This window comes from Dendropsophus ebraccatus, chromosome 11 (genome assembly GCF_027789765.1).
Source record: "Dendropsophus ebraccatus isolate aDenEbr1 chromosome 11, aDenEbr1.pat, whole genome shotgun sequence".
Classification (NCBI taxonomy): domain Eukaryota; kingdom Metazoa; phylum Chordata; class Amphibia; order Anura; family Hylidae; genus Dendropsophus; species Dendropsophus ebraccatus.
In genome coordinates, this window is record NC_091464.1 from 78,552,002 (window position 1) to 78,579,039 (window position 27,038).

Consider the following 27,038-nt stretch of genomic DNA (forward strand, 5'->3'; position numbering starts at 1 on the left):
TATATATATATATATATATATATATATATATATATATATATAAAAAAGAGAGATATATTATAGCTATAATATACATATATTATACTGTATTGCTCTATACATCTACATATTAGCTATACACCAGCCAGATCACTGGTTTTACAGCAGAGTGGTGGTTGGTAACCTAGACAACAAACAGGCATATCAGGAGGAGGCAAGTTTGCTAAATGAAAGTATTTGTGAAACTATTTAATTTGATGAGCCATATAAATATAATTATATTATCTCAGATGAGAACAGCCCCATGAATACAGAGTTAAAAATGCAACGCAAACAACTTTTTCCACAGTTTGAACCTCGTAAACCCACGCTGAAGAGATCAAACATACAATACTCTTCCTGAAAGGAGATTGAAGGAGAAAAGAATCTGGCATGTTGAATTTAAAATGCCTGATCCTTATGTTCTCCAGTATAGTAAGGCTTCATTCTCCATTCAGAACAAAGTCTATGAAGCCATAATATAGAGCCATACTGTACCGATTTTATAAGCCATTTCAGTAATTTTCAGTCATACATTATCTACCCCCCCCCCCCATGTAAAGCATAGGACACTGATACAGAAAGGGTTTTCCCTCTGCACAATACAAGGACACAGCCATGACAAGTTAACGCTTTCTGTGCCCTACATTGCACACGCTGGGAGGGAGGATTTACTAACTGCTTTAGCAATATAAAAAAAAAAAAAAACACTATATAAAAATGTTCAACAAACTGGCTTGTGTGAAAAAGACTAAAGAAACTGTTCATTCCAAATGGTGACATGTTGTAAAATACACATATCAAGCTTTATATAACTCAAACCAAATAAAAAAATTATACACAGAGCTAATAGGTCCAATAGATATATAAAAGAAAAACACATCAAAATATAAGAGGCAGATAAAAACCTCAACCGCGGCTGATACATGACCTCTAACGTGACACACAGAGGGATCATGAGCAGGCGCTTACTTTGTTTATTGTATCGGTCTCGTCTGACACCTCCAGCTGCACTTCTATCTCCTCTGGGGTGGTCTCGGTGCAGGTGTCGTCTTCGCTGCAACCTGCAAATGTGAAAATAAATGGTGGCATTAGAGGCAATCTACACCAGGCATGCTCACCCCGGGGCACCACAGTCCACATTAGGTCTATGTAATATATCCATTTTCACCTAGAACCGGTAAAACCTGAAGAACATGAGATTCCTACAGGGAAAGGACAGAGAGTTGTTCTCCTCTAGACAGTGTACTGTTAGCGCGGCTGACCAGTACATCATGGAGTGTTCATCCTTCCACCTCACAACATAAATCTGTCAAGATCAATTACTCCATCCTCCCGTGCAAGCTTCTTCCCCGGCTGACCTCTCCAATGTCCTCTCCTTCGCTGAAGAAAACCACAAACCTTCAAGTCAGCACTCATCTATTAACGCTCTGTTGTTTTAAAGGTCCAACAATCCGTGTATTGCAACTTCATGTGATAAATCAAGGAGGACAGGGGGTGGTGGGAACATATCAGTCAAGGGATACTTACCCGCACCACTGTTCACTGTCACCCTTAAATCCCCTGTTTTTCTTTGGCTTCCTGTGTCATCACGATTCGGCAGGGACTACCTGCTAAGTCAGTCTGTGATTGCAGAGATGTCCCACCTCACTAACTGACTGGCTGACATTTCTGAGCGGGGCTGTCACGTCACAGGGCCAGGAGACCGGTGGGGGACCATAAGTGGGGTCACTGCTCTGTGATGTGATGGGTAAGTATCCTTTGATTGTTACGTTCACACCACCCCCTGCCCTCTGTGATTTCTTACATTAGCCCAGAGTTCTCCTTTAATAGAAGTCAGAGTGTTGCTGTTCTGATAAACAGTTACATGATAAAATTCTATAAGATTAAAGAGATTAAGCAGTAAAGTTGTACTGCTCATGTGGAACAACTTTACCATTTAAATCTAGTTATGCTGGGGATATTGAGATCTGTAACTAAAAAACAAAGCTCTAGATACAAATGAGTTACCCAAAATAGGTGACCTACCTAAGGTTAGGGAGGTCTAATGATTCCCTAAGAAAAGGATAGTGGGTACCGCTGTGGGTTCCACCAAAGGCCTCGCAGAACATAAGAGACTTTTTTCCGGGCTCAGTTAGTTTCCAAACACCAAAGTGCTAGGTTCCTGAAAAATGTATATATGGCAGTCAAATACAATGAGACCCAGCTTTCCCAGAAGCAGACATACCTTAGAAACTGCCAAATAAAGCTACCAGAAACTGACAGAAAGGGTTAGACGACTGCATCCTGTTTTACTACTGAGATCCAAGTATAAACAGTACAGAATAAGTTCCTAACCTTGCATTATTAATAAACTTCTGGTGTAACTAAAGAAAGCTCAGCGCCTTGTGTTCTGGGAGGCCTATGGTGGATCCCACTGCGGTACCCCCTGCACCTTACTCAGAGTGAAGCAGCAGTGTAAAGTTCCCCCTATTCTAGGAAGGTTACTTATCTGGGTATAACATCTTATTTGAAGCTCTGTTTCTCTGATACAGAGCTCTGAATCTCTTGCATAGCTTTAGAGATACATAATAAAGTACTGCCATTACTAGAGCTATTCAAGAGAGATGGAGCCCTGTATCAGAAAAAGAGAACCACAGCTACAAATAAGACTTTAATCTCATACCCAGGGCAGGAATTCTATGCTGAATAAGCTTTATGCTCCTTTACTCTGGTGGGTACTGTTGTTGGCTCCACCAAAAGGCACTATCTTTTGGCAGTTATCAAGCACCAATGCAGTAATAGTTACTTTAAATACACACTTTGTGGTCTGGAACAAAAACCTTGTGCAGATATTGTTGGGCGATTTATATATCCCATTGCTTCTGACTGTATTATCCCATGAAAACGAACAAGGGTATAAAATGAAGAGCAAGTGTCCAGTGAGTCAATATGATCACAATAGAGTTGTCCAAGTCAAATCTATCCTCCTGCCAGGGATGTAGCCAACCTCAGGTGCTGCCAAGCTGCAGTGCTTCCACATCTATACCTGGTTTCACATAGTGGTGCAAGTGCTTTACATACTAATCCTCATGACAATTATAACACTGAATACAGGATTTCATCTGTATCTGTTCATGCCAGCAGAGGGCACCACAGAGGAGAGACTAAAGAGTCCTATTAAAGCGTAACTGTCATGTTTTTTTTTATTGCAGAAATCAGTAGTATAAGCGATTTTAAGAAACTCTGTAATAGGTTTCACCAGCCAAAAAAGCCTCCTTCTGTACTCAAGAAGCAATCTCCCAGCCTCCCCCCCTGACTTCTTATCTGTGCATTATCAGGCAAACACGTCTTCATTACAGAGAAGCCAGTGAAGACGGGTTCTGCTCTCTCCATTGTAAGCCTATGAAGGGGGGAGGGGCTGAGGGAGATGAGGGAGCAGGAAGAGGTGACATGAAGGTCAGCTGTTTGTAGACTGTCTGGGCACCTAAAACGCTAAATTCAGGTGTCAGAAAGGTCAGTGCTTATCTATGAACTTACTGAGAGAAGATTGCAGGGTGTTGTGCTGTGTTGGACTGCTCCGTGCTCAGTCACTCCTAACAGCCCCTCCCCTCTCCATAGCCACATAATGGAGACAGAAATCCTGCTTCATCTGATGTGAGGGGGGAGGCTGGGAGATTGCTTTTTCAGTACAGAAGGAAACTCTTTTAGTACATAAAACCTATTACAGAGTTTCTTAAAATCGTATGTACTGTTGATATTTAATGTTTTTAAAAAAATGACCCTGAAATGACAGTTACGCTTTAATAATGTCTTGGATGTCAAGTACCCACCAAACCTTAGAGCGTTTCTCTCGTTGTTATCTTTGTCTCCTAGCGATCGGTGGGGTCTGGACATCAGTGGGGTCTAAGACATATAAAAAATTCTTCCAAATAACAGGGAAATGCAGCTTGTGGTTTTATATCCCTGCTGGGGCGCCACCGGCTTGTATCTTTAACAGTTTTCGAAATCCAACCTGAAGTCTGTCAGTCGGCCTCATTATAAGATAGCAGCATGGTGGCACAGTGGTTAGCATTGCTGCCTGGCAGCACTTAGGGTTTTGGGTTCTGACCAAGGCGCCATCTGTGAGGAGTTTGTATGTTCTTCCCAGTGTTCTTCTGGATGCTCCAGTTTCCTCCCACAGACCTAAAACATGCTGGCAAGTTAGTGGCTTCCTATGGATTTTTTTAAAATTGTAGTAGGTGTGTATTAGTAGAGTGTAAGCTGCGTGGTCATAGCTCATTGCTTATAGGAGGTAACAGGCTGGATGCTCTGGGGGTCAATAAATTATAGTAGATATTTGGTGTTGCTTCTCTTATATCACAGAGTAATGAGGGGGAATTCAAACAGCAAAGCATCATGGTCCTGAATTGTAGGTGCAATGCCATAAATGCAACGTAAGGCTACATGATCAAGGGCTAGACACTTCTGCTATAAACAGAGAACATTTCTATAGGTCTCCTTAAAGCTGGCTATATACTTGTTCAGTCACCCAAGCCCCTTATACTCATGCACCCAGGGGGCAAACATGCAGGTGTTCTGTATGGGCAGAAAGCCCTTGCCAGACTCCATTACTGGAAGTGGATATCACCAACAACAAAAAGATCAGGCAAATCCAACAGGCCTTATCCTTCCACCTAATATCGGGGAGAATCTGGAAGCTTCCATACACTTTAGATGGTCAGCTGATCCCATCCAAAATCGGGAAGGGGAAAGGGCCAACAAGCACCAGGATAGACAGCTATGGTAATGTGAACTACCACTCAGGGTGATGAGAAAGCTGGGTGTCTACCCCTACAGAAGCCATTACGGCACTCATAGCATAACACCAGAAAACTGGTAGAAAAGGACAACTTGGGTTCGGAAATATTTTGGACGAGCTGTAAGTAAATGTCTGCGGCTCCATCTTTATAATAGCTTCTCCCCGTGAACACGAGGTAACTATAGAAACATTATAATTTCCAGTATATTTAATATGGATAAATCAACATAACAAGTCAATCAGTCCCTCCCACCCCTGGCATAAACAAGCCGCGCTCGCCCTCCGCTGAACGCGCGCTCTGAATGCTTTCCAGTCAAGTGGATTGAATGTTATTGTGTCGTCTCTTAGGAAACTGAAGATTTATTCACTGTAGCGAACGATAAGGAAAACCATTATTCACTGTATTAACACGTTAGCCTCGGGAAAGCTGCGGCTTAAGACACGCAGAGCCATCCAGGAGTAGCTGGCATTCTGGAGGACGCATAGGATACCATATCCATCCAGGATCAATGCAATTTTGGAGGTGGAGAAAGAGGGGATATCTAAGTGCTGTAAACCAGATTGCCTTATGGTGACACATTATTATTATTATTTTTTTACATATCTATCAATAGTTTTCATACATTCAATAACCTTACCATTGTAATCCTCAAACTCGCATTGTATCCAAAATCTTGTATATAGTACACTCAAACTAACAATGACAGCTAACTTGCTCCCTCTAGAGGAACATAGCAGAATTACCTAAAAAGTTTCAAAAAGAAAGTTTTTCCATGGTATATGGAAATGCGGCTCTCTTGTGCCACCTTTTGGAGACAGAACTCCCTTACAGTCTATGTTGGTGCTCTTTTAAAGAGGTTATCCGGCATTTGTTATATGTTGCTGCCCATACATAAAACAAACATCTTATGCTCACCTCTCCGCGATCCCCCAGCATCCTTCTGCGGCATCTCCAGGTTCCTTGCTTACCGCAACTGCCACCTCTTCTGTAGACAAACTTGTCTTGGCAATGACAAGGTTTAGTTCTCTCAACTTTGTTATTTAGCCGCCTCCATGGTTCACTCCTATTTCTTGTTCTTTCCATCTTAAGGGGTAGGACCAGAGCTGGACTATTTGTCAGTAGTACACACACAGTCACATCCATTCTATTAGTTGTCTGGCCAACCACAGCACAGTACCTAACGCTTACTGCTATGTCATGACACAGTGCTGGTAAAAGAGCACAGGACTAAAAATGCTGCTACTGTGCTAGGGGGATGCTTTACAGTACAGTGTTTGTAAGGTGCTATGTGAGCATAAAGGAAAGAAACTGCAGCCGCACAGCAAGAAAGGGGTTATAGTAAGCACCGAACCTCTGCAAGGAGTGAGAAGCTATTGTTATAGTAAGCACCGAACTTCTGCAAGGAGTGAGAAGCTATTGTTATAGTAAGCACCGAACTTCTGCAAGGAGTGAGAAGCTATTGTTATAGTAAGCACCGAACTTCTGCAAGGAGTGAGAAGCTATTGTTATAGTAAGCACCGAACTTCTGCAAGGACTGAGAAGCTATTGTTATAGTAGGCACCGAACTTCTGCAAGGAGTGAGAAGCTATTGTTATAGTAAGCACCGAACTTCTGCAAGGACTGAGAAGCTATTGTTATAGTAAGCACCGAACTTCTGCAAGGAGTGAGAAGCTATTGTTATAGTAAGCACCGAACTTCTGCAAGGAGCAAGAAGCTATTGTTATAAGTAAGCACTGAACTCCTGCAAGGAGTGAGAAGCTATTGTTATAAGTAAGCACTAAACTTCTGCAAGGAGTGAGAAGCTATTGTTATAGTAAGCACCGAACTTCTGCAAGGAGCAAGAAGCTATTGTTATAAGTAAGCACTGAACTCCTGCAAGGAGTGAGAAGCTATTGTTATAAGTAAGCACTGAACTCCTGCAAGGAGTGAGAAGCTATTGTTATAAGTAAGCACTAAACTTCTGCAAGGAGTGAGAAGCTATTGTTATAGTAAGTACTGAACTCCGGCAAGGAGTGAGAAGCTATTGTTATAAGTAAGCACTGAACTCCTGCAAGGAGTGAGAAGCTATTGGTATAGTAAGCACTGAACTTCTGCAAGGAGTGAGAAGCTATTGTTATAAGTAAGCACTAAACTTCTGCAAGGGGTGAGAAGCCATGCTTTAGCTTTCAGGGACAGGGCAGTTCCTCTGGAGGATTTCAGGTACACAGACAAGACCCCTTCTCTCTCACTTGTGCAAACCACTTCCCATGATCTGTCTCAGTTTATCTAGAGACACAATGAGCCCAACAACAGGCTGTGGACAGCAAATTGCAGAGAAGTGTGACACCTAGAGGGCAAGACTTTAAAGCAGTTTTTTTTCTAGGGTTAGGGTTAATTTTTGACACCATCTAATCCTCCTTCTTCACCTGATGTCTCCATCTGTAACACCAGCATCCTCCCTATACTATATATAAGCTCAATACCTTGGAACAACAGCTGATACTTATCTGTGATTTCTCCTCATATTCAATCCATCTCCAAATCTCACCCCTTTACCAAGAAAACATCTCCCATTCCTCGGCTCAGCGTTCGCTGAGAACCATTGAAAGAGACGGGCCCCATTATAGGTCTATGAAGCCTGTCTCTGCAATGAGACTGATGTGAATGGGGCCATATGGGGTGCACCACTTATCCAGGTCATGACACCAAGCCCTGGGCTACAAAATGCAAAAGAAAAAAAAAAAAAAAAACAGCACAGGACCTAAAGCCTACCCTGGAAAATCTAGGATACTCAGCAACTATGCCTTAGTAGAAATAAAAAAAATAAAAAAACAGTAATGAAGCATTACAGGAACAAAGCGATATCACGCAGCGGCACAGAATTAAGGGCACGCTTTTCTGTAATTCAATTAACCTTATTAGAAAATCTTAACAAAAGGCCCAGTTATGGCTGACACAACCCTGACAATGGAAAATGCTGACCCAACAAAGAGAAGTATGTAGAAGCTGCAATGTAAGTTCAGGAGCAGGTCAGTAACAGCGCCCCCTACCTACCAGGTAGCATTTATAGCACTGGTTTATTCTATGTGGCAGAGGAGCCTGTGCACTCCCTAATGTTAAACTATTGGGTACTATAAACAGGGCAGTGTACAGGTGATAGCAGATCAAGACTGAAGTAGAGACTGTATACAGCAACAGCAGACATGATAGGTGTAATTTGCACAGGTCCTAATGGGTAAAAGAAGCAACTATCACTTTAGAGCCCATTTGCTACTATTCAAGTAAGTATTGTTTGTCCTGTATGCAATGGCTGCCCATCTTTTGGGTATTATTGGGAATACCAATGCATGTAGGGGCTGTTATATCCAAAGGCCTCACAACTATTCAATTACCAAACACCATTTTCAGGTTTTGAGGGGGGTCAAGGTTTTTCGCTGTCGATCACATGCACCAATAGAAGAGCTGCTTGACAAGCAGAGGTGTAATTTAAAGGAGGAAATCTGAAATGGAATAATCTTCTGTAAAAATGGGAAAATGAAAAGAAATGAAGGCAGGTTGCTTCCTGCAAAATCCTCTTTCTAGTCACCTGCAGTACCACTTCTCACCATTCCCAGGAGCAAATATCTACATAAGCACCAATGCAACAGCTCCCCCAGTTGGAATCATAACATTAAATGTACCCAGATATAGAATAAAAATCATTGTATTCAGATGGAAAATTGTGAGCATAGGAGTATAACCTACCTCGACTACTGGCGAAGAGACTGTACTCATTGCAGTCCCCCTCTGATCGGCGAGGGGGTGTCTCGATCGGTGACTGACTCTCATCCAGATCGGGGCAGCTGCGAACAGTAAGGCACAATAAAGGCTTGGCCAGAAGGTGTTTCAGCATGGCGGAGTTCAGATCCCGGGCGGTGGCAGAGTTCACTTCCATCACTTCATCTCCTATTTTGAGGCCTGAAAAAAAAAGGATTACGATATTGAAGCTGAATAACAATACCAGCATGAAGTATGACCCAGCGCCCATTCACATCAATGGCTTGTCTGTTTAATACAGACAGGATTGCATCTGCCATGAGGAGAGATGTCTATCTTGCCTCAGGCGGCACATTCTAGAGACCCTGAAGCAGCAGCAACTTCAGGCCTGTCATTTCTGTTCAGTCAGTCTGGCATAACTAAAATGATAGGGCCTGGCTGAATTACCACCCACTATTAAAGAGTGCGTGCCGTGCAGCAGGGGGGACATCTCCTCTCTCCTTGTCACTCTGTTTCCTGCCGACTGTTGATCAGTATCAAGGCAAACGTCAGGAACTGGTGCGACAGGAAGGACATGTTTTGAAATGTCCATCTCGCTACATGGCATGAGGGTGGCTGTCCGCAGCGGTGCTGTGTCCTGCTGGGCATGTTTTCCTGGTTCCTCCCCTAGCAGGACAGACATGTGTAAGCTTCTCCAGGCCTCAAGACTAAGATGCGGAAGAGAGATGGAGAAGAAAAGGAAAGAGGAAGACCAGGGAATGCCCCCTGTAAGTCACTGGATGTAACTGTACTGAACTTAACCTCGCACTGAAGTAACCGTATAGGGGTAATGTTGGTCTGTATACAGTGGTTAATTCAATAACAATATGGCAGTATTAGTCAATCATTAGGCAGAGGAAATATGTGGTCAGGTTGTGGTGGCAGTATGATACGGTAACAGTATGGTAATAATATTTAGTCACTACGTGCTGATGGTCTGGTGGTATTATTTGGCTTCCATACAATACTGCTTTCTGTACAGCAGGTTTGTAATTGGCTCTAAATACCAGACAGGTCCTCCAGAGCAAGAGACAGTCTTTGTAACCATTCTCCATATTAACTCCCTAATAAGGTATATGACAGTGGCTTTTCTAACTCTGACAACCCCTTTAAGGAGTGTATATCTACAATAAGTCTGTCATTCTTGTTATTTTTAGCAGAGCTAATTTCGTGTCTAATCATAGAAAGAAAGAAGCTGGGAAATAGAGTTTATTCTCCGAATTGCTCCTCATCCACCATAAGTTTCCTCTGCCATCTTATTCTAGGTTCTTTGGCAAAGTCTCAAGTAATTTCAGTTCATGATAATGAGAAAGGAAGAATCTCCAACAGACTTGTCATATTCACACCCTGCAAACAATGGGACAGATGGAAAGTGCCAAGACACAGCCATTGTGATGTTATTCTTCCTGTAGGGGATGAAATCTACTTCGGTCCTATCGGCGGCTGCAGACAAAGCTGCTCCGCTATACTCTATGACGATCTCAGGAAGATGTGGCTAGCGTTCTGAAACCTGATGTGTCCTACTTATAACTAAAGTGTATACTGTGTTTAGATATAATCTACATATTAAGCGTCATTATTCTGAGCTACATACTTGTGGGGTCACTGTGTACATATATTCCATTACTTATCCTGTAAGGATCCTGAGTTACATCCTGTATTATACTCCAGAGCTGCACTTACTATTCTGCTGGTGGGGGTCACTGTGCACATACATTACTTATCCTGTAAGGATCCTGAGTTACATCCTGTATTATACTCCAGAGCTGCACTCACTATTCTGCTGGTGGGGTCACTGTGCACATACATTACTTATCCTGTAAGGATCCTGAGTTACGTCCTGTATTATACTCCAGAGCTGTACTCACTATTCTGCTGGTGGGGTCACTGTGTACATACATTACTTGTACTGATCCAGAGTTACATCCTGTATTATACCCCAGAGCTGCACTCACTATTCTGCTGGAGGGGTCACTATGCACATACATTACTGATCCGGAGTTACATCCTGTATTATACTCCAGAGCTGCACTCACTATTCTGCTGGTGGGGTCACTGTGTACATACATTACTGATCCTGAGTTACATCCTGTATTATACTCCAGAGCTGTACTCACTATTCTGCTGGTGGGGTCACTGTGTACATACATTACTTGTACTGGTCCTGAGTTACATCCTGTATTATACTCTAGAGCTGCACACACTAGTCTGCTGGTAGAGTCACTATGTACATACATTACTTATCCTGTGATATACTTTAAAGCTGCATTCACAATTGTACTGACATACAAGCTCCCACTACTTCCCCATAACAAGCATGTGTCATTTGGCTTAACCAGCCTGTCATTTTGATAAGGAGCCCAGTCCTCTAAAATTGAATTGATGGATGTAGTTAACAATGGGACTTGCTGAGACCATCTACTGTATAGTCAGCTCTAAAGGGGGTTTCTGGCACCTTTCATAGAGTTACCCAGGGGCAGAAAAAAAAAATACTCGCTCTTTGCTTGCTCACAATCCAGAGCCCCCACCTCTCCAGACTGTCTAGTGGAGGGGCCATACACTCAGTGGTGGACAGTGTAGACAGTCACATGTCTTGTATTAGAACCACAAGGTCTGTGATTGGTTGATCTGTTCCTTATGCTGAGTGTACAGAAACATCATCCAGCCACTTTCACTGTCAGTCCACGGAGATTGTTGTGCTGGATCAGGGAAGAGAGTCAAGGTGAGTATGATTTCCTTCCTTCTCCTGCACTCCCTACCTCTGGGTAATTCACTCAATGGGACATGAAGAATTGGTGTAGCTTATTGTTAGTACAGCCAATGTACTTTCTAGGACACCATAATACACTCAAACAGTAGTCCTGGATTACATCACTACTCACCTTTCTTAAGGGCCAAGCCAGTCTCTTTCACATTATTGATATACAGATGAGGTCTGCCATCCTCTTCCACTGAGGACAGAGAGAATCCTAGAGAAGACAGCAGACAGGACATAAGTAAGGTTCAGGTTTGCCACCTTTGAATAGGACAGTGGTGTCAAACCTGCAGCTGTTCAAAAAAACTACATAAAAACTGAAAAAAATAACTTGGCACAGCTCCAATCCGCATTTGGATAGCTGACCTTCAGGTCAGTTCTTTTAGCATGACTCTTATCGTGGTGCTCTGCATATAATAACGCATAGTCTAAGTATAACAAGGTGTAGAAGAGATGATGATGCGGCACTCACCAGTACTTCGTGCAAAATCCTTCATTTATGGCAGAATAACAAACATAGTAAGCCCATGTGCTGTACAGGTTACATGGCAGGCGCAGGTGTATTCCACTAGAGTGACAGCCATTTCACGGTCATCCGCATCAATAGGCTTAGTAGTCAACTAAGTGGTCAACTAAACGGCCGTCGCTCTAGTGGAATACACCTGCGCCTGCCATGTAACCTGTACAGCACATGGGGTTACTATGTTTGTTATTCTGCCATAAATTAAGGATTTTGCACAAAGTACTGGTGAGTGCCGCATCATCATCATTACTTCTACACCTTGTTAAAAAAAACTACAATTCCCATCAAAGCTTTGGCTGTCCAGGCATGATGGGAAGTGCAATTTTGCAACAGCTGGAAGGTTGCAGGTTTGCTGCTTGGGAGTGTTTCCCGAAATTAAGACAGTGTCCTATATTAATTTTTGCTTCCAAAGATGCACTATGTCTTATTTTCACGGGATGTCTTATTTTTTCATGAAGATTTCACACTTATTGTTGAACAAAAAAAAATTTAAAAAAATTAACATTTATAATATACTGTACAATAGTTGTCATCACAAACCAACATAACCCTGGTGCCGGGTGGGGGATGCCTTATTTTAAGCTATCATGTAAATCCTCCACTATGCCTTACTTTCAGAGGATGTCTTATTTGGGGGGAAACAGGGTATATACAGGGGGTTTTTTTGGCAGCGCTACAGCCTCATGGACTATCGCATTCTTTTACAAGGTGGCTGACAAGCTCCTAAACGGCTGATAACAGAACAGCAGACTGAACTCAACCGCAGAGTACTTAGGTTTATTGCTCTTGATACAGAGATAGATTGTTCTTTAATGACATTCATGAAAAACAAGCAGTGATGTTAAAAATATCAATGATTTTATATATGATAGGTGTATAACTCGAGTATGTAGTGAGTATAATGCTGATGTACTTGCAACACATCCTCTGCCTGCCTCAATATTATATGAGAAAAAAATAAATACCAAACCTTATAGTAATGCATGAAAACCAGACTGACATAGACCACAAGCCTTAAAAATAAAATAAAACTAAATAAATAAATAAATAACTAAATAAATAAATAAAAAAGGCTTTTTATCTACAGTTAGCAGATCCTCCACTAGGTGGCAGTGGTGTACTTCTCTATAACTTGCAGATCCCTCAGAATAAGAACATGACATGTTTGCTAAGTGGTTTTTGCAGTTACTTCCGCACCAGATCTCAGTTTAATTTACAGTGAATAAATTAATCCACATTCAATGATATTTTAACACTCGAGATCCCTTTTTCCTAACAGAAAGCAATTATCACATCTACAGTTCTACCGACATGGTCCGGCTACTGTATCTTACACCACTCCGCTGAATGGACAGGAGGCTGAAACAGTCATTGAGCATATGTTACAAGTCGGTAGCAGTATTCCCTATAGACATCACATTAGTCTAGTACACTGTGATTTTAAAGTGGGGCTGTTGGCTGCCAAGACTACGTTTTCGCTTCTTTTTATTCATGCTTCACCAGGCCACACTGTATACAGGCATGTTATTTCTCACTGTATTTGGAAACCATAATGGTCAATTCACAATAAATAAGGTAGAACCGTGATATAATCATCACTGGTGAAATAAGACATTTTTTTTACATTTCTTTAACCCCTTGCCTCCGCAGCCTATTTTGGCCTTAATGCCCGGGGCCTTTTTTTTCAAATCTGACCTGTCTCTCTTTATGTAGTGATAACTCTGCGGTGCTTTTAACTATCACAGTTATTCTGAGATTGTATTTTCGTGACATATTCCTCTTTATGTTTGTGGTATACTTTGGTTGATACACTCATTTTGTAAAAAACACAACATTTGCGCAAAAATTAGACAAAATTTACAATCCTTCATATTCAAAATTCTCTTTTCCTAAGAAAGATAGTCATGTCACATGAACTTTTTATTAATGCAACATCTACAACATGTCTGCTTTATGGTGACGTCATTTGGTGAACGTCCTTTTACTTTTTAGGATGTTAGAGGGCTTTGAAATTTTGCAGTGATTTTTAAAATTTTCAGGAAAATGTCAAATTCTGATTTTATTAGGGACCAGTTCAGTTCTGAAGCGGATTTGTGGGGCCTGTATGGTAGTTATCCCCGTAAATCCCTCCACTGTAAAAACTACACCCACTACACAAGAGGTCTTGTGGTGCCAAATTATTTGTGTAAGACAAGTTGACGTTTCTATCGGTACCATTCGGGGGGACATGTGACACCCTGATCAATATTTATTTATTTTTTAATGAGGTGGTAGGAATAAAAAACACAATTTAGCAGGTGTTGTTCATCATTTTTTTTGTATGCTGTTTACTATACGTCACATATGACATGTTATTGGTATTTGTCAGGTCGGTACAATTACAGTGATATCCATTTTATATCGCTTTTGTTATATTTTATGACATTTATTCTACGGTTTGTGTCTTGCATATTGTAACAGCGGTAATATTTTTCTTTTTTCGCAAATGGAGTTACGTGAGGGATTTTGTTTTGCGGCATAAGCTGACATATTTAGTGATACACCTTTTGGGTACATATATCGGTTTGATAGCTTTTTTTCTATATTTTATAGGGGGTGGGATTTACAAAAAATTTTCATTTTGGTTAGTTTTTTGTTTATTTTTTTATGGCATTCATCGGGTGGGATAATTAATGTAACGGGTTAATAGACGGTCAAGCGTGAGCATGGGGAGAGAGAGGGAGGGCATGGGGAGAGAGAGGACAGTTTGGGGGACACCCGGAGACGGACCGGAGGATGATGGCAGTGGCGGCAGGAGGAGGCAATGTGCTGCAGCCTCCTCCTGCCGCCCGATCTGCGGGAGACACAGAAACTCTCCATAGACGCTGCGGTCGCAACGACCGCGGCGTTTATGGGGTTAACTGTCCAGGGGGAGCACGGCTCCCCTCCGGGCAGTGGCAGCAGGAGGAGACTGTGTGTCACAGCCTCTTCCTGCTGCCCGATCTCTGCTAGGGACAGTGGGGGGAGGCAAAGAAACCATGACGTCCAGGGACGTCATGATGCAGAATGGCACTGCTTTTCATGACGTCCCTGGACGTCATATTGGGGGAAGGGGTTAATACATATATGTATGTGTGGTGGCCACTTGTAGTGGTTGGTCGGAGTGTAGCCCAGCCAGGTGTTATGTTGCTGTGACACCAGTGCCGGTTGGGCACATAGGTATGGAGGCGCACCTGCTTTTATTTTAGTGAGGCTGGCTATACCCTTTCCTCTGTGGTTAGTAACCTGCCAGGCTGTGAGGGGGTCCCTTGGGTACTTATCACGGTGGTGCGGAGTGGAGTTCTGACCCAACCAGACTATCGGTATCGCCACCCACAGAAAGGGGAGATGACCCAAGGAAGATGCAATGGCTGTGTAGGTGCTTAAAGAATAACCGTTGAGTCAAGTTAAAAAAAATAACTTCTTCTTTACTTTAGAAATAGTTAATACAGTGATATACAGCGGACTTCTGTCCTGACAATACACTTTAGACTTTAGTGACCAGATCTGTGCTGAGAGCTTGGAAAGTAGTGCAGCCGTGCTGGCTGAGTTGCGTGCTGAGAGGTAGAAGAGGTTCAGAGAAGTAGAGAGGAGGATGTTGTGAGAGTCTCAACCCAATGTAGTGCTGTGCTCTGCCGGAACTTCAGAAGTAGAATGAGTAGAAGACTTGAGAGTAGATAGAATACTTGTGTCCGTGTTTTGACTCCTTGGTCTTTGCACCACCTATCGCCCCCCAGTGTCGGGTGACCCATCCTAGAGGAGGACACAAGCCGCAGACCTTGTTACCTGGGTAGATCAGAGTGGTCAGAGCTTTCTGATTACACCCGCGCTGCGAGATATAATACGTAGGCTTCTAGCAACTTTGCTCTATCCCGATCAGTTCTTTTCATTTTTTTATCAGGATACTGTCCTGCACCTTTAGACTTGTTCACGGCGTGGGTTGGGTTGGCCCCTGACTTTGTCCTCCCTGTGAGCTTTAGCACTGTATAGTTTGTAGAAGTGCTGCTTTCAAGAAACGGGTGTCTGTTCCCATGTGCGTCTGTTCACTACACTGGACTTGTCCTCTAACAGGGGACCTGGCATAAGCCAGGGCCCAACTTGACTGCTGTAGTCTTGACTTGACTGCTGCATCCTTTCTCTACAGAAACCAAAGTAAAACTCACTAAAGGCGTGGCTACACTTCCTCTCCCAAACTTCCTACAGCATCTGTGCAATAAAGATATGTATAACTGCCACTTCCTCGTATTAAAGTGCATGTGTATTAAGGACCTGCCACCTCAGCGTATTTGTCCAAAGTCCTACAGCATCTGTAATATGTGCTGTGAATGGGTGAGAAGAGAGTGCAGGATAAATAGAAGGATATAGATAGGTAGATAAGAGAAAGAGCTCTCATTGGTGCACAAATCACAGAAGCAAAAACCCTTCAGTTACCTACAGGTGTGCAATACTTAAAGGGAACCTGTCACCCCGACTGCCAGGGTGAAGCCTACTCGACCCCCTGGTGGAGCCCCTTATACTTACCCCTTCCTCGAAGTCCCAGTCCCCGTCCCGTTGCTGAGAAAGCCCCTTCGGACTCATCTCTGGTGAATGTACACACACGGGGATTTCTCAGCACCGGGACGGGTCCAGGACCGGGATTTCTAGGAGGGGGTAAGTATAAGGGGCTCAACCGGGGGATTGGGCAGGCTTCACCACAGCAGCTGGGGTGACAGGTCTCCTTTAAGCATCCAATAGACATACTAGTAAATCTTAGGTGCTACTTCATTACCACTACTACTTTGAAGTACAGGCTTTTGCAAGGGGTGTAAAGACAAGTAACACCCTAGGTGGGACACCACATGTGTTTTGTTTTTATGCGTAAATTGAGTGGCAGCAATACAGTGTTACACAGCCCCTCTGATGCCACCAATGGTTGTGTCTGGAACTGCAGGGATACTCAAGCCCTAGTCCCAGCACAGTTACATACAGCTTCATGCAGCAATAGTGATACTGAGCCTCTCCTGATGTCTATATAATACATGTTAGCATTAGAATGGACATTACACTTGAGGAAGCTGTCTGTGTCAGTAGCTCAGTGTAGACAAGTGAGCAGGAACAACTGTCAATCACTGCTTGTTCTGCTACTGTATACTGTGCCACAGTTGCAGCACTAGTGACACAGACAGCTTCCCCAAGTGTAATGTCTATTCTAATGCTAAAATGTATTCTATAGACATCAGGGGAGGCTTAGTATCTGCGTGCAGCAGCACTAGCAATATGTAGCTTGAGCAGCCCTGCAGTTCCTAACAAAGCTTAATGTAAAAATAAAAAAAAAATATGGAATTAAAAGATTAAAAAATTCCATATTATTTTTTCTTTTTAACATTAAGCTTTGTTAGGAACTGCAGGGCTGCTCAAGCTACATATTGCTAGCGCTGCTGTATGCAGATACTAAGCCTCCCCTGATGTCTGTATAATACATTTTAGCATTAGAATAGACCTTACGCTTGGGGAAGCTGTCTGTCCCCTTAGGGCTGCAACTGTGGCACAGTATAAAGTAGCAGAGCAAGCAGTGATTATCCTTATAAGACACAGCCACTGACACTACTACCTCAATGAGGTTTGGATAGGTTTGTGGATAGGATGAGTGGAGTGTATACATTTATGCAAACGTTTCAACATAGGTGGTGCTCACTTACTTGAATTGCAGCATTACAAGCACAATAGTATCACGTGAAGAAATAATGTAAGGGCACTCACCGGTACGTAAACTTTATTGTAAACTTTTTATTGTATGTAAACTTTATTATTGTGAAAACTTGCTTGTTACATAAAAATATAGCAGGCGGCAAGGACGCTGAACCGCTATCTAATGCTAAAATGTATTATATAGACATCAGGTGAGGCTTTGTATCTGCATGCAGCAGCGCTAGCAATATGTAGCTTGAGCAGCCCTGCAGTTCCTAACAAAGCCTAATGTAAAAAAAAAAAAAAAAATTATGGAAATAAAAAAAATTATAGAAATAAAAAAAAAAAAAAAATGGGGGTTCCAGATCATGACAGGGGATAGGAAGGATCAGACATGTTGGATTTCACTTGTTTTTAGATAGGACACCACCACAGGAGTCGGGCAGCGGCTTACTATGAGAACACATGAAAGTATGGTTCATGTACAGTAAACGGGGAGCTCTGAGAGAGTCGCCCCCATCCTAACAAACGTCTATCCGACCACCATTGAGGTTGCATGGCCACATTTACTGTCCCTTTCCCACCAAAAGTCTTAAAATTCAGCTGATAACTGCCCAAAAAATTTTAGGAATATTACAATAGAACAGATAAACCTACCAAAGTTGTCTGTGGGGTCGATCTTTTCAAGCTTTATGCATTTCAAGCATTTTGGACAAATTTCAATTTCTTTATAAAGCTGAAACAAAGCGGGAGAAAAAAATGTATCATTCTCAATTTTATAAATGTATTTTTTTCCCCTCAAGTCCTGTCCTGTCAGTCTGTGTGATAGTGACTCCAAAGGTGCAGCCTTCAGAGCAGGAGTTCAAAGTTCAGCTGCTCCTCACCTACAACTCCTCCCATACAGTGAGCAATTATTTGCTCCTGGCAGATGACTCCGCACACACACCTGCAGGGGGCGACTCCGCTGAAGAGCAGGTGAGCAAACAAGAGCAGCAGCTTAGAGAACAATGCTACCTGTGTGTACCCTCTGCTATAAGGCTATAAACCCTCTATATAACACCTGGCAGGTGTCTGCTTATAGCCACAGAGACATTCCTAATCTCCTGAGAGACTGAGGAATCATGTGTGTGGGGGGGGGGGGGGGTAACATGGAACATTGGGGGGTTATTAATTGCACCAGTTTTCACATTTTGCACCAGGTTTCATCATTCCCCCCCCTATATCTTCTCCCTCACACATTACAAATATACACCTGCTGGTTACCGAAATCCATGGTGAATCTGCAGGTAACACAGGAGGATTTTGTTGGGTGTAATCAGACCTTGTCTGTTCGATAAGTACTGGTGGCGGTGTATACTGTGAGGGTCTAGCCCAAGCCTACCCATCTGGAAAAGCGCTGACTGCAGTGGTGACCAAAGTTGCTGTCTGTGAGGAGAGATTGGTGTCGGCCATCGCCCTCGACAACACACAAACTACAACTGTAAACTATCAAGGGGACGGCCATTGCTGCTGTAAATGGGGAGTGAACCTGTGGAGGACCTGCAGGACATACAGCAGCAGATGAGTAATGATATTTCTTAATAGATTTTTTAATAGAAGAAAATGATAAATCTACGGCACTTTCTGGTACCAGTTGATTCGAAAGAAAAAAAAAAACATTTTGGTGAACACATCAGTGCTGACCGCCCCTTTGGCAATCCAATCTGCAGAACGATCCCATCCCCTTATAGCAGTAGGGACCACCCCTGTAGCGGCAGTGTGTGGATTGACAAGGGAGGAGTCAATACTGATCTGTCCCCACTAGGGAGAGTGCTCAGGATCACGTCCTGTTGACAGGAGTAACCGCCCCCTTGACAAATCATGAGGAAAAAATTTTTTTAAAAAGGAAAAAAATGAAAAGACCATATTACCAGTTCATAGATCTCCTCTTCATGCTTTGGAATATAAAGCCGAGGTTGGTTATCAATTAAGAACTTCAGGCGAAGATAATGCGCATTGTAGTCCAACTTGTGAGTCTGCAAAACAAGAACAAGTCATGTGAGTCCCATCAGCATAGCAAAATGATCAAACAAAAAGCTGTGGTGATAGGTAGTAAACCCTCAAGAGTATAGGCAGCTGAGATATAAGGAGCTGTTTGGTGTGATCCCCCTAGTATTGAACATTCAATCCCCAGCAACCACAATGATCCCTTTTCATGTCACCAGCCTCTCTGCAGTATGGAGACCCCACCAGACAACTTCCATACAGTTACAGTTCCTCAGTGTAACTACCCGTATTTGGTATCTGTAGTAATAATTATTTACAGGAAACCACAAACATGTGCCAAATGACAGCCGTACCCACCGCTTGTGGAGGGATCAGCCGTCAGTATGGGGTTTAGGGGGCTGTCCCAACCATACACCGACAGAGGGAAAATCCCCCCTAACCCCTTTGTTCTGGAGGACTGAGGGCTGGATGGAAAAAATAACTGATGGACAAACATTTGCTAGGCTGTCCATTATTGAAGGTGTATGGGGACTTAACAAATGTCACACAATAAGCCCACATATCTTGAGAATGGAAGGTCATATCAAGAAACTGTAAAAAGGAAAGATAAAAAGATTTTATATATATATATATATATATATATATATATATATATATATATATATATATATATATATATATATATGTATATATATATATATATATATATACACACACACACATATAGATATATTTATTTTATTTTTTTTGATTAGCCACAGGTCCTCAATATGACACGTGACGTAAGGTACACTTTTTTATATGCAAGGGGTCATGTGTTTGGGGTTCAGGTCTGGGGTGTCAGTTCATTTTCAGTTGTTCTGTCTGAAGTGTAATTTTATTTAAGGGGTCTGGGCTAGGGAGTGAATTTTAGGGGTCCAGTCTTGAATTCATTCAAGTACCCAATCTGTCAATGTTAGAAATGTAAATTAAATTTTGGGGTCTGAATTTTAGGGGCCTTTTCTGCACAGTGAGTTTCAACTATTAGGGCATTTCTTGTTTTTAGATTGTTTTGTTTCTATTTTGTAAATAATTGCCAGAGATTTCCTTGATAATTTATCTCCCAGACATCCCCAGTCCTAAAAAGATATAGGGTAATACCTCTATATTGTCTTCCTATCCACTAATTCTTATTCTCACGTCACATTTTGCAAATATGGAGTACTTCATTTTTTGGTCCACTAGGGGGCAGCCGTGAATAAGTAATAAGCTACAAGAGGTGGGTATGAAAATAGTAACATGACGAACGAAGACAAATCACAGAGATCATGTACATGAACATGAGGACCGTGACATAAGACAAGACATCTTAGAGAAATGCTAATCATATAGTCAGAAGATATTACATGATTATACATAGTATATAAAATATATGAATGTATGTGTATACACGTGTGTGTGCATATATATATATATATGCATATACACACTCTCTATTTATATATTTATAAAATAGCATATATCAAAAGGAATCATATTCCACAGTTAGTAGAATAGTAGAGTAGGGTCCTATATGTTTAGGATCCACATATCCATGGAGGAAATCAAAGAGCGACCTGTCCTGCATTACACAGACAACCCATTCATGTGAATGGGCAATGTGTATTACTCTCCTGTGGTGGCGCTGCAAGGAAACCGAGCACTTACTGGCAGGTTTCCTCACAGTTTACCGAGGGGGAGGAGACTAAAAATTGATAAAAATTCTTCTATAAAAGGAACAGTTTCTCCGACAATAAGGCCTACTGCAAAAATAAACCCTAGCTAAAGACAGGTGAGCAACTCGCTGACACTGGGTGCTGAGCATCAGCCAATCAGGGCCAGACTTGTAATGCTCCGCCCCCACATGCTCAACACAAGCTACTCTGTCTTATTTTATGAGAAACACAGTATATAAGTACAACACTCCTATATTATATTGCACTAATATTATTAATATTCTATTGTTTTCTTAAATGTTTGGGGAAAAAAATTATTTTTTTTTAATTTTCCACTAAACAAGGTTGTCCTTCCTGTGTCACTTTGCTCTAGGTAAGACTTGTTTTTCACCAATATGCACTGGGGATTTTGTTTTGCGACGCTGTATGGAGGCATTCCCATACTGCATACATTGGCGTCATTCTCCCCTCTTCTGCTGCACTGGGATTTTATCAGGGAGAGAGAGGTCCACATATGTGACAAGTGACGTGATGGGTTCAGCATGGGGTCAGCTGTCCTCCAGACATCACGCAGCTTTCTCCAGATGATGCACAGTCACAGCCAAGTCCATATCTGGGCTCTAACACAAAATGCGGTAGCAGATTGCAGTCTCAGGAAATCCTAATCCACTACATTGCAGCACATTACCATAACCAGACCTGGGGGGTAACAATCCAGACCCCACCCAGTCGCTGCACCTGTGATGTCTGCCTAATAGAGTTAGTAAAACATAGTTACATTCTTCCAAAAATAGCGCCATTGCTGTTTTCAGGTTGTGTCTGGTATTGCAACTTGGCTCCATTCACTTCAATTGAACTGAGCTGCAATATTACACCTAAACTGAGGACATGAGCGGCACTGTTTGTGGAGCTATGTTTTTTCTAACCCCGGATAATCCCTTTAATAGGCATCGTCAGCTAAATTATTGTATAATGAAAAGTTTTGCAACTTTTTAATAAATAGGTTTTTAAATTCTTCACTGCCTTCAAGCTCTCGGCTTGCTGTCAGTGAAAGGTGAAATAATTTTTTCTAGATGGCTCAGCAGTGCACGGATCAGCCTCAATGGATCAGTTCAGGTTAGGATTATCTGTGTGGAGTGCCGCTGCACTAGAACTATATAAAGATGAACATTTCCATGTACTGGCAACAGAAACATGTTCAATGGTGAGGAACTGAAAGACAAGTACAATAGTCATTGACTAATAGCAGCTCTGCCACTAGGAGAACATCTCCTAGTTAGGATTGGTCTGGCAGAAAAAAAAAAATCTTTTAAATCAAGTTATACAGATCAGATTTGTAATTTACTTCTATTTAAAAATCTCAAATCTTCCAGAGTATATCAGCTGCTGTATGTCCTGCAGAAAGTGGTGTATTCTCTCCAGACACAGTGCTCTCTGCTGCCACCTCTGTCCATGTCAGGAACTGTCCAGAGCAGGAGCAAATCCCTATAGAAAACCTGTCCTGCTCACTGTGCTTGCTGACAAGTGGTTGAAAATAAGTGGAGTTTAAAAAAGGAGTTGAAAGAAGGAGTTACAAGTTCTGGTAAGTGCTAAATCTCTTTCTTTTTCGCTGTTTTTGTTGCACTGAGGATGATGGCTAGCGAGATGGAAGGATTCATTCAGTGCGCAGTCTGCCGCATGTACGCACAACTGGAGCAGGTGTTCCAGGGTGAGTACCGCTGTGACAGATGTGAGCATGTTGCCCATCTAGAAGCTCGAGTTAGAGATCTGGAGAAGCATATTGCAACACTGAGGGAACTTGGCCACCTTGAGAGGGAACTTCGGCTCACTGAGCAGGAAGTTAGTGGGTTAGAGATGGAGGGTGGTGATATAGATCAAGAGGCCCAAGTAAGTAGCTGGGTTAATGTAGTTAGAGGGACCAGTAAGGGATCCAAGAAAAGGAAGGCCACTTCTCCTACTATATGCCCAAGCAAAATTGCCAAGTTAGGTGATGATGCAAGGGCATCCGTGTCAGAAATGGCAGCTCTAGTGGAACCTGTTCTCTCTAACAGCCGGGGGAACAGTCCAACTAGTAGTGGGCGGGATGGTAATGTAGGTAGGCCTAGGCAGCTAGTGGTTGTAGGGGATTCTATAATCAGGAAGACGGATAGAATAATTTGTCGCCAAGACCGCCTCAACCGAATGGTTTGCTGTCTCCCTGGTGCCAGGGTTCGGCATGTGGTGGAAAGGGTGGATAAATTACTTGGGGGGGCTGGGGATGACCCAGCTGTCGTGGTCCATGTGGGAACCAATGACAGGATACAAGGTAGGTGGAGGTCTATTAAAAATAATTTTAGAGAACTAGGTGCTAAGTTGAAGGGGAGGACCTCCAAGGTGGTATTCTCTGGAATACTGCCTGTGCCATGCGCATCGCAGGAAAGACAGCGGGAGCTTAGGGAGTTAAATGCATGGCTCAAGTCGTGGTGTAGAGAAGAAGGGTTTGGGTTTTTAGAGCACTGGGCTGACTTTTCATTGGGGTACAAACTGTTTTCCGCAGATAATTTGCACCTTAATGGAAGGGGGTCCGCTGTGCTGGGGGAGAGAATCCTAGAAGGGGTGGAGGGGTTTTTAAACTAGGGATGTGGAGGGAGGACAATGTAGTGTGTAATATAGTGGTGGATAGGTTAGAGAGGGGACAGAACAATGAGGAGGGAGGAGAAGGGTCCTGTGGGGGGAGGATAAAAACAGTGCATAGGGAGATCCATATGTTGCGGATGAACAGTGAGGATGATTGTGGCCACAGCACAGTAATAATTCCCATTTCTTATAATGAAGCGGTTAAACTCAATGGTAATATAAAGTGTATGGTAACTAATGCCAGAAGTCTAGCCAGCAAGATGGGGGAGCTGGAGGCCTTGGTTCTGGAGGAGTCCATTGATGTGGTTGGTGTGACTGAGACATGGCTGGACTCCTCACATGACTGGGCTGTCAATATTCAGGGATTTACGTTGTTCAGAAGGGACCGGGTGGGCAGAAGGGGAGGAGGAGTATGTCTGTATGTCAGAAATGATATTAAAGTGAGTGTAAAAGATGCAATAGTGGGCGATGACTGTGATGATGTGGAAGCATTGTGGGTAGAACTACAGAAGGAGGTAAAGAGTGAAAAAATTATTCTTGGTGTAATCTATAGACCCCCCAACATTACTGAGGAGGTAGATGGCCAGTTGAATAGACAAATAGAGCGGGCTGCCCGGGAGGGAACAGTAGTGATAATGGGGGACCTCAACTACCCAGATATAGATTGGGGTCACGGTTCAGCTAAAACCACAAAGGGGAGGGAATTTCTTAACCTCCTGCAGGATAATTTTCTGGGCCAGTTTGTGGAGGAGCCAACTAGAAGTGATGCCTTGTTGGATCTGGTTATTTCTAACAACGCTGAGCTGGTTGGGGATGTCACTGTCCATGAACACCTGGGTAATAGTGACCACAATATAGTGACTTTTAGCTTAAAGTGTAGAAAAGAAAAACATGTTGGGAGGGCAAAAACTCTTAATTTTAAAAGGGCCAATTTTCCTGGGTTAAGGGCAGAACTTCAGGGCATAGACTGGGAGCGGCTGCTGTCACATACGGATACAGCTAATAAATGGGAAATCTTCAAATCCACATTAAATAACTGTACTGCCAAATATATTCCTATGGGTAACAAATATAAACGGTTAAAATCCAATCCCATATGGCTTACAACCGAGGTTAGAAGGGCTATAAATGAGAAAAAAGGGGCATTCAAAAAATATAAATCAGAGGGGTCAGCTGTAGCATTTAAACATTACAAAGAAGTCAACAAAACCTGTAAAAATGTAATAAAAGCAGCAAAAATTCACAATGAAAGGCAGGTAGCTATAGAAAGCAAAAGAAACCCCAAAAAATTCTTCAAATATATTAATGCAAAAAAACCAAGGTCAGAGCATGTAGGACCCCTAAATAATGGCGACGGGGAATTAATAACTGGGGATCAGGAGAAAGCTGAGTTACTTAATGGGTTCTTCAGTTCTGTATATACAAAAGAGGATGGAGCTGTGGTGGGTGGGGCCAGTACTGAGGTGGGTGGGGCCAGTGCTGCTAACACATGTAATGTACTGAACTGGTTTACTATAGATATGGTCCAAGATAAATTAAACAAACTCAATGTAACCAAAGCTCCAGGGCCTGATGGATTGCACCCCAGAGTTCTTAGGGAACTCAGTTCTGTAATTTCACTACCCTTGTATGAAATATTCCGTGATTCTTTGCTTACTGGTATTGTGCCGAGGGACTGGCGTAAGGCAAATGTAATGCCGATCTTCAAAAAGGGCTCTCGAACTTCCCCAGGTAACTATAGACCCGTAAGCTTAACGTCCATTGTGGGGAAACTATTTGAGGGGCTTATAAGGGACTACATCCAGGAATATGTAGTGGCTAATAGTATTATAAGTGATAACCAGCATGGTTTTACTAAGGACAGAAGCTGTCAAACCAACCTAATATGTTTCTATGAAGAGGTAAGTAGAAGCCTGGATGGCGGCGCGGCTGTGGATATAGTGTACCTGGATTTTGCAAAAGCGTTTGACACAGTTCCTCATGGACGTCTGATGGGTAAGTTAAAGTCTATTGGTTTGGAAAATTTAATGTGTAACTGGATTGAAAACTGGCTTAATAATTGTACCCAGAGAGTGGTGGTCAATGATTCCTACTCCGAATGGTCCCCGGTAATAAGTGGTGTACCCCAAGGGTCAGTACTGGGCCCTCTTCTGTTTAACTTGTTTATTAATGATATTGAGAATGGAATTAACAGCAATGTTTCTATCTTTGCAGATGACACCAAGCTTTGTAGTACAGTACAGTCTATGGAGGATGTGCAGATGTTACAGGATGACTTAGACACTCTGAGTGTTTGGGCGTCCACTTGGCAAATGAGGTTCAATGTGGATAAATGTAAAGTTATGCACCTGGGTACTAATAACCCGCATGCATCATATGTCCTGGGGGGAGTTACTCTGGGAGAGTCACTGATGGAGAAGGATCTGGGTGTACTTGTAGATAATAGACTACAGAACAGTACACAATGTCAGTCAGCTGCTTCTAAGGCCAGTAGGATATTGTCATGCATTAAAACAGGCATGGACTCTCGGGACAGGGATATAATATTACCGCTTTATAAAGCTTTGGTGCGGCCCCATCTGGAGTATGCCGTCCAGTTTTGGAACCCGATTCATAAAAAGGATGTTCTAGAGCTGGAGAGGGTACAAAGACGGGCAACTAAACTAATAAGGGGAATGGAGCATCTTAGTTATGAGGAGAGATTAAAAGAATTACATTTGTTTAGTCTGGAGAAGAGACGTTTAAGGGGAGATATGATTAACTTATTTAAATATATAAATGGCCCCTACAAGAGATATGGGGAAAAGATGTTCCAGGTAAAACCCCCTCAAAGGACAAGAGGGCACTGCCTCCGCCTGGAGAAAAAAAGGTTCAATCTCCGGAGGCGACAAGCCTTCTTTACCATGAGAACTGTGAATCTGTGGAACAGTCTACCACAGGATCTGGTCACAGCAAAAACAGTAGAGGGCTTCAAAACAGGGCTAGACAAGTTCTTAGACCAAAATAATATAGATGCATATGTATAGAACATATCACCCCTCCCCCTTCCCTGTATCCATCCCCTCCTTGGTTGAACTTGATGGACATGTGTCTTTTTTCAACCGTATTAACTATGTAACTATGTAACTATGACATGGACAGAGGTGGCAGCAGAGAGCACTGTGTCAGAAAATAAAACAGAAATAAAACACCACTTCCTGAAGGAC

The 27,038-nt window shown here is 42.5% G+C and overlaps 1 protein-coding gene across 7 annotated transcripts in view; it reads right to left on the reverse strand.

Moving 5' to 3' along the window:
• The window catches only part of TIAM1 (TIAM Rac1 associated GEF 1), a 241,741-nt gene that overhangs the window by 30,604 nt on the left and 184,099 nt on the right, over nt 1-27,038 (reverse strand). For all 7 annotated transcript variants that reach the window (XM_069946252.1, XM_069946254.1, XM_069946253.1 and 4 more), the window contains 5 exons: nt 19,447-19,551; nt 18,194-18,272; nt 11,456-11,542; nt 8,523-8,735; nt 991-1,082 (listed from right to left, as the gene is read on the reverse strand). In XM_069946252.1, the coding sequence (XP_069802353.1) occupies nt 991-1,082; nt 8,523-8,735; nt 11,456-11,542; nt 18,194-18,272; nt 19,447-19,551 (576 nt within the window). The remainder of the gene's footprint in view (nt 1-990; nt 1,083-8,522; nt 8,736-11,455; nt 11,543-18,193; nt 18,273-19,446; nt 19,552-27,038) is intronic.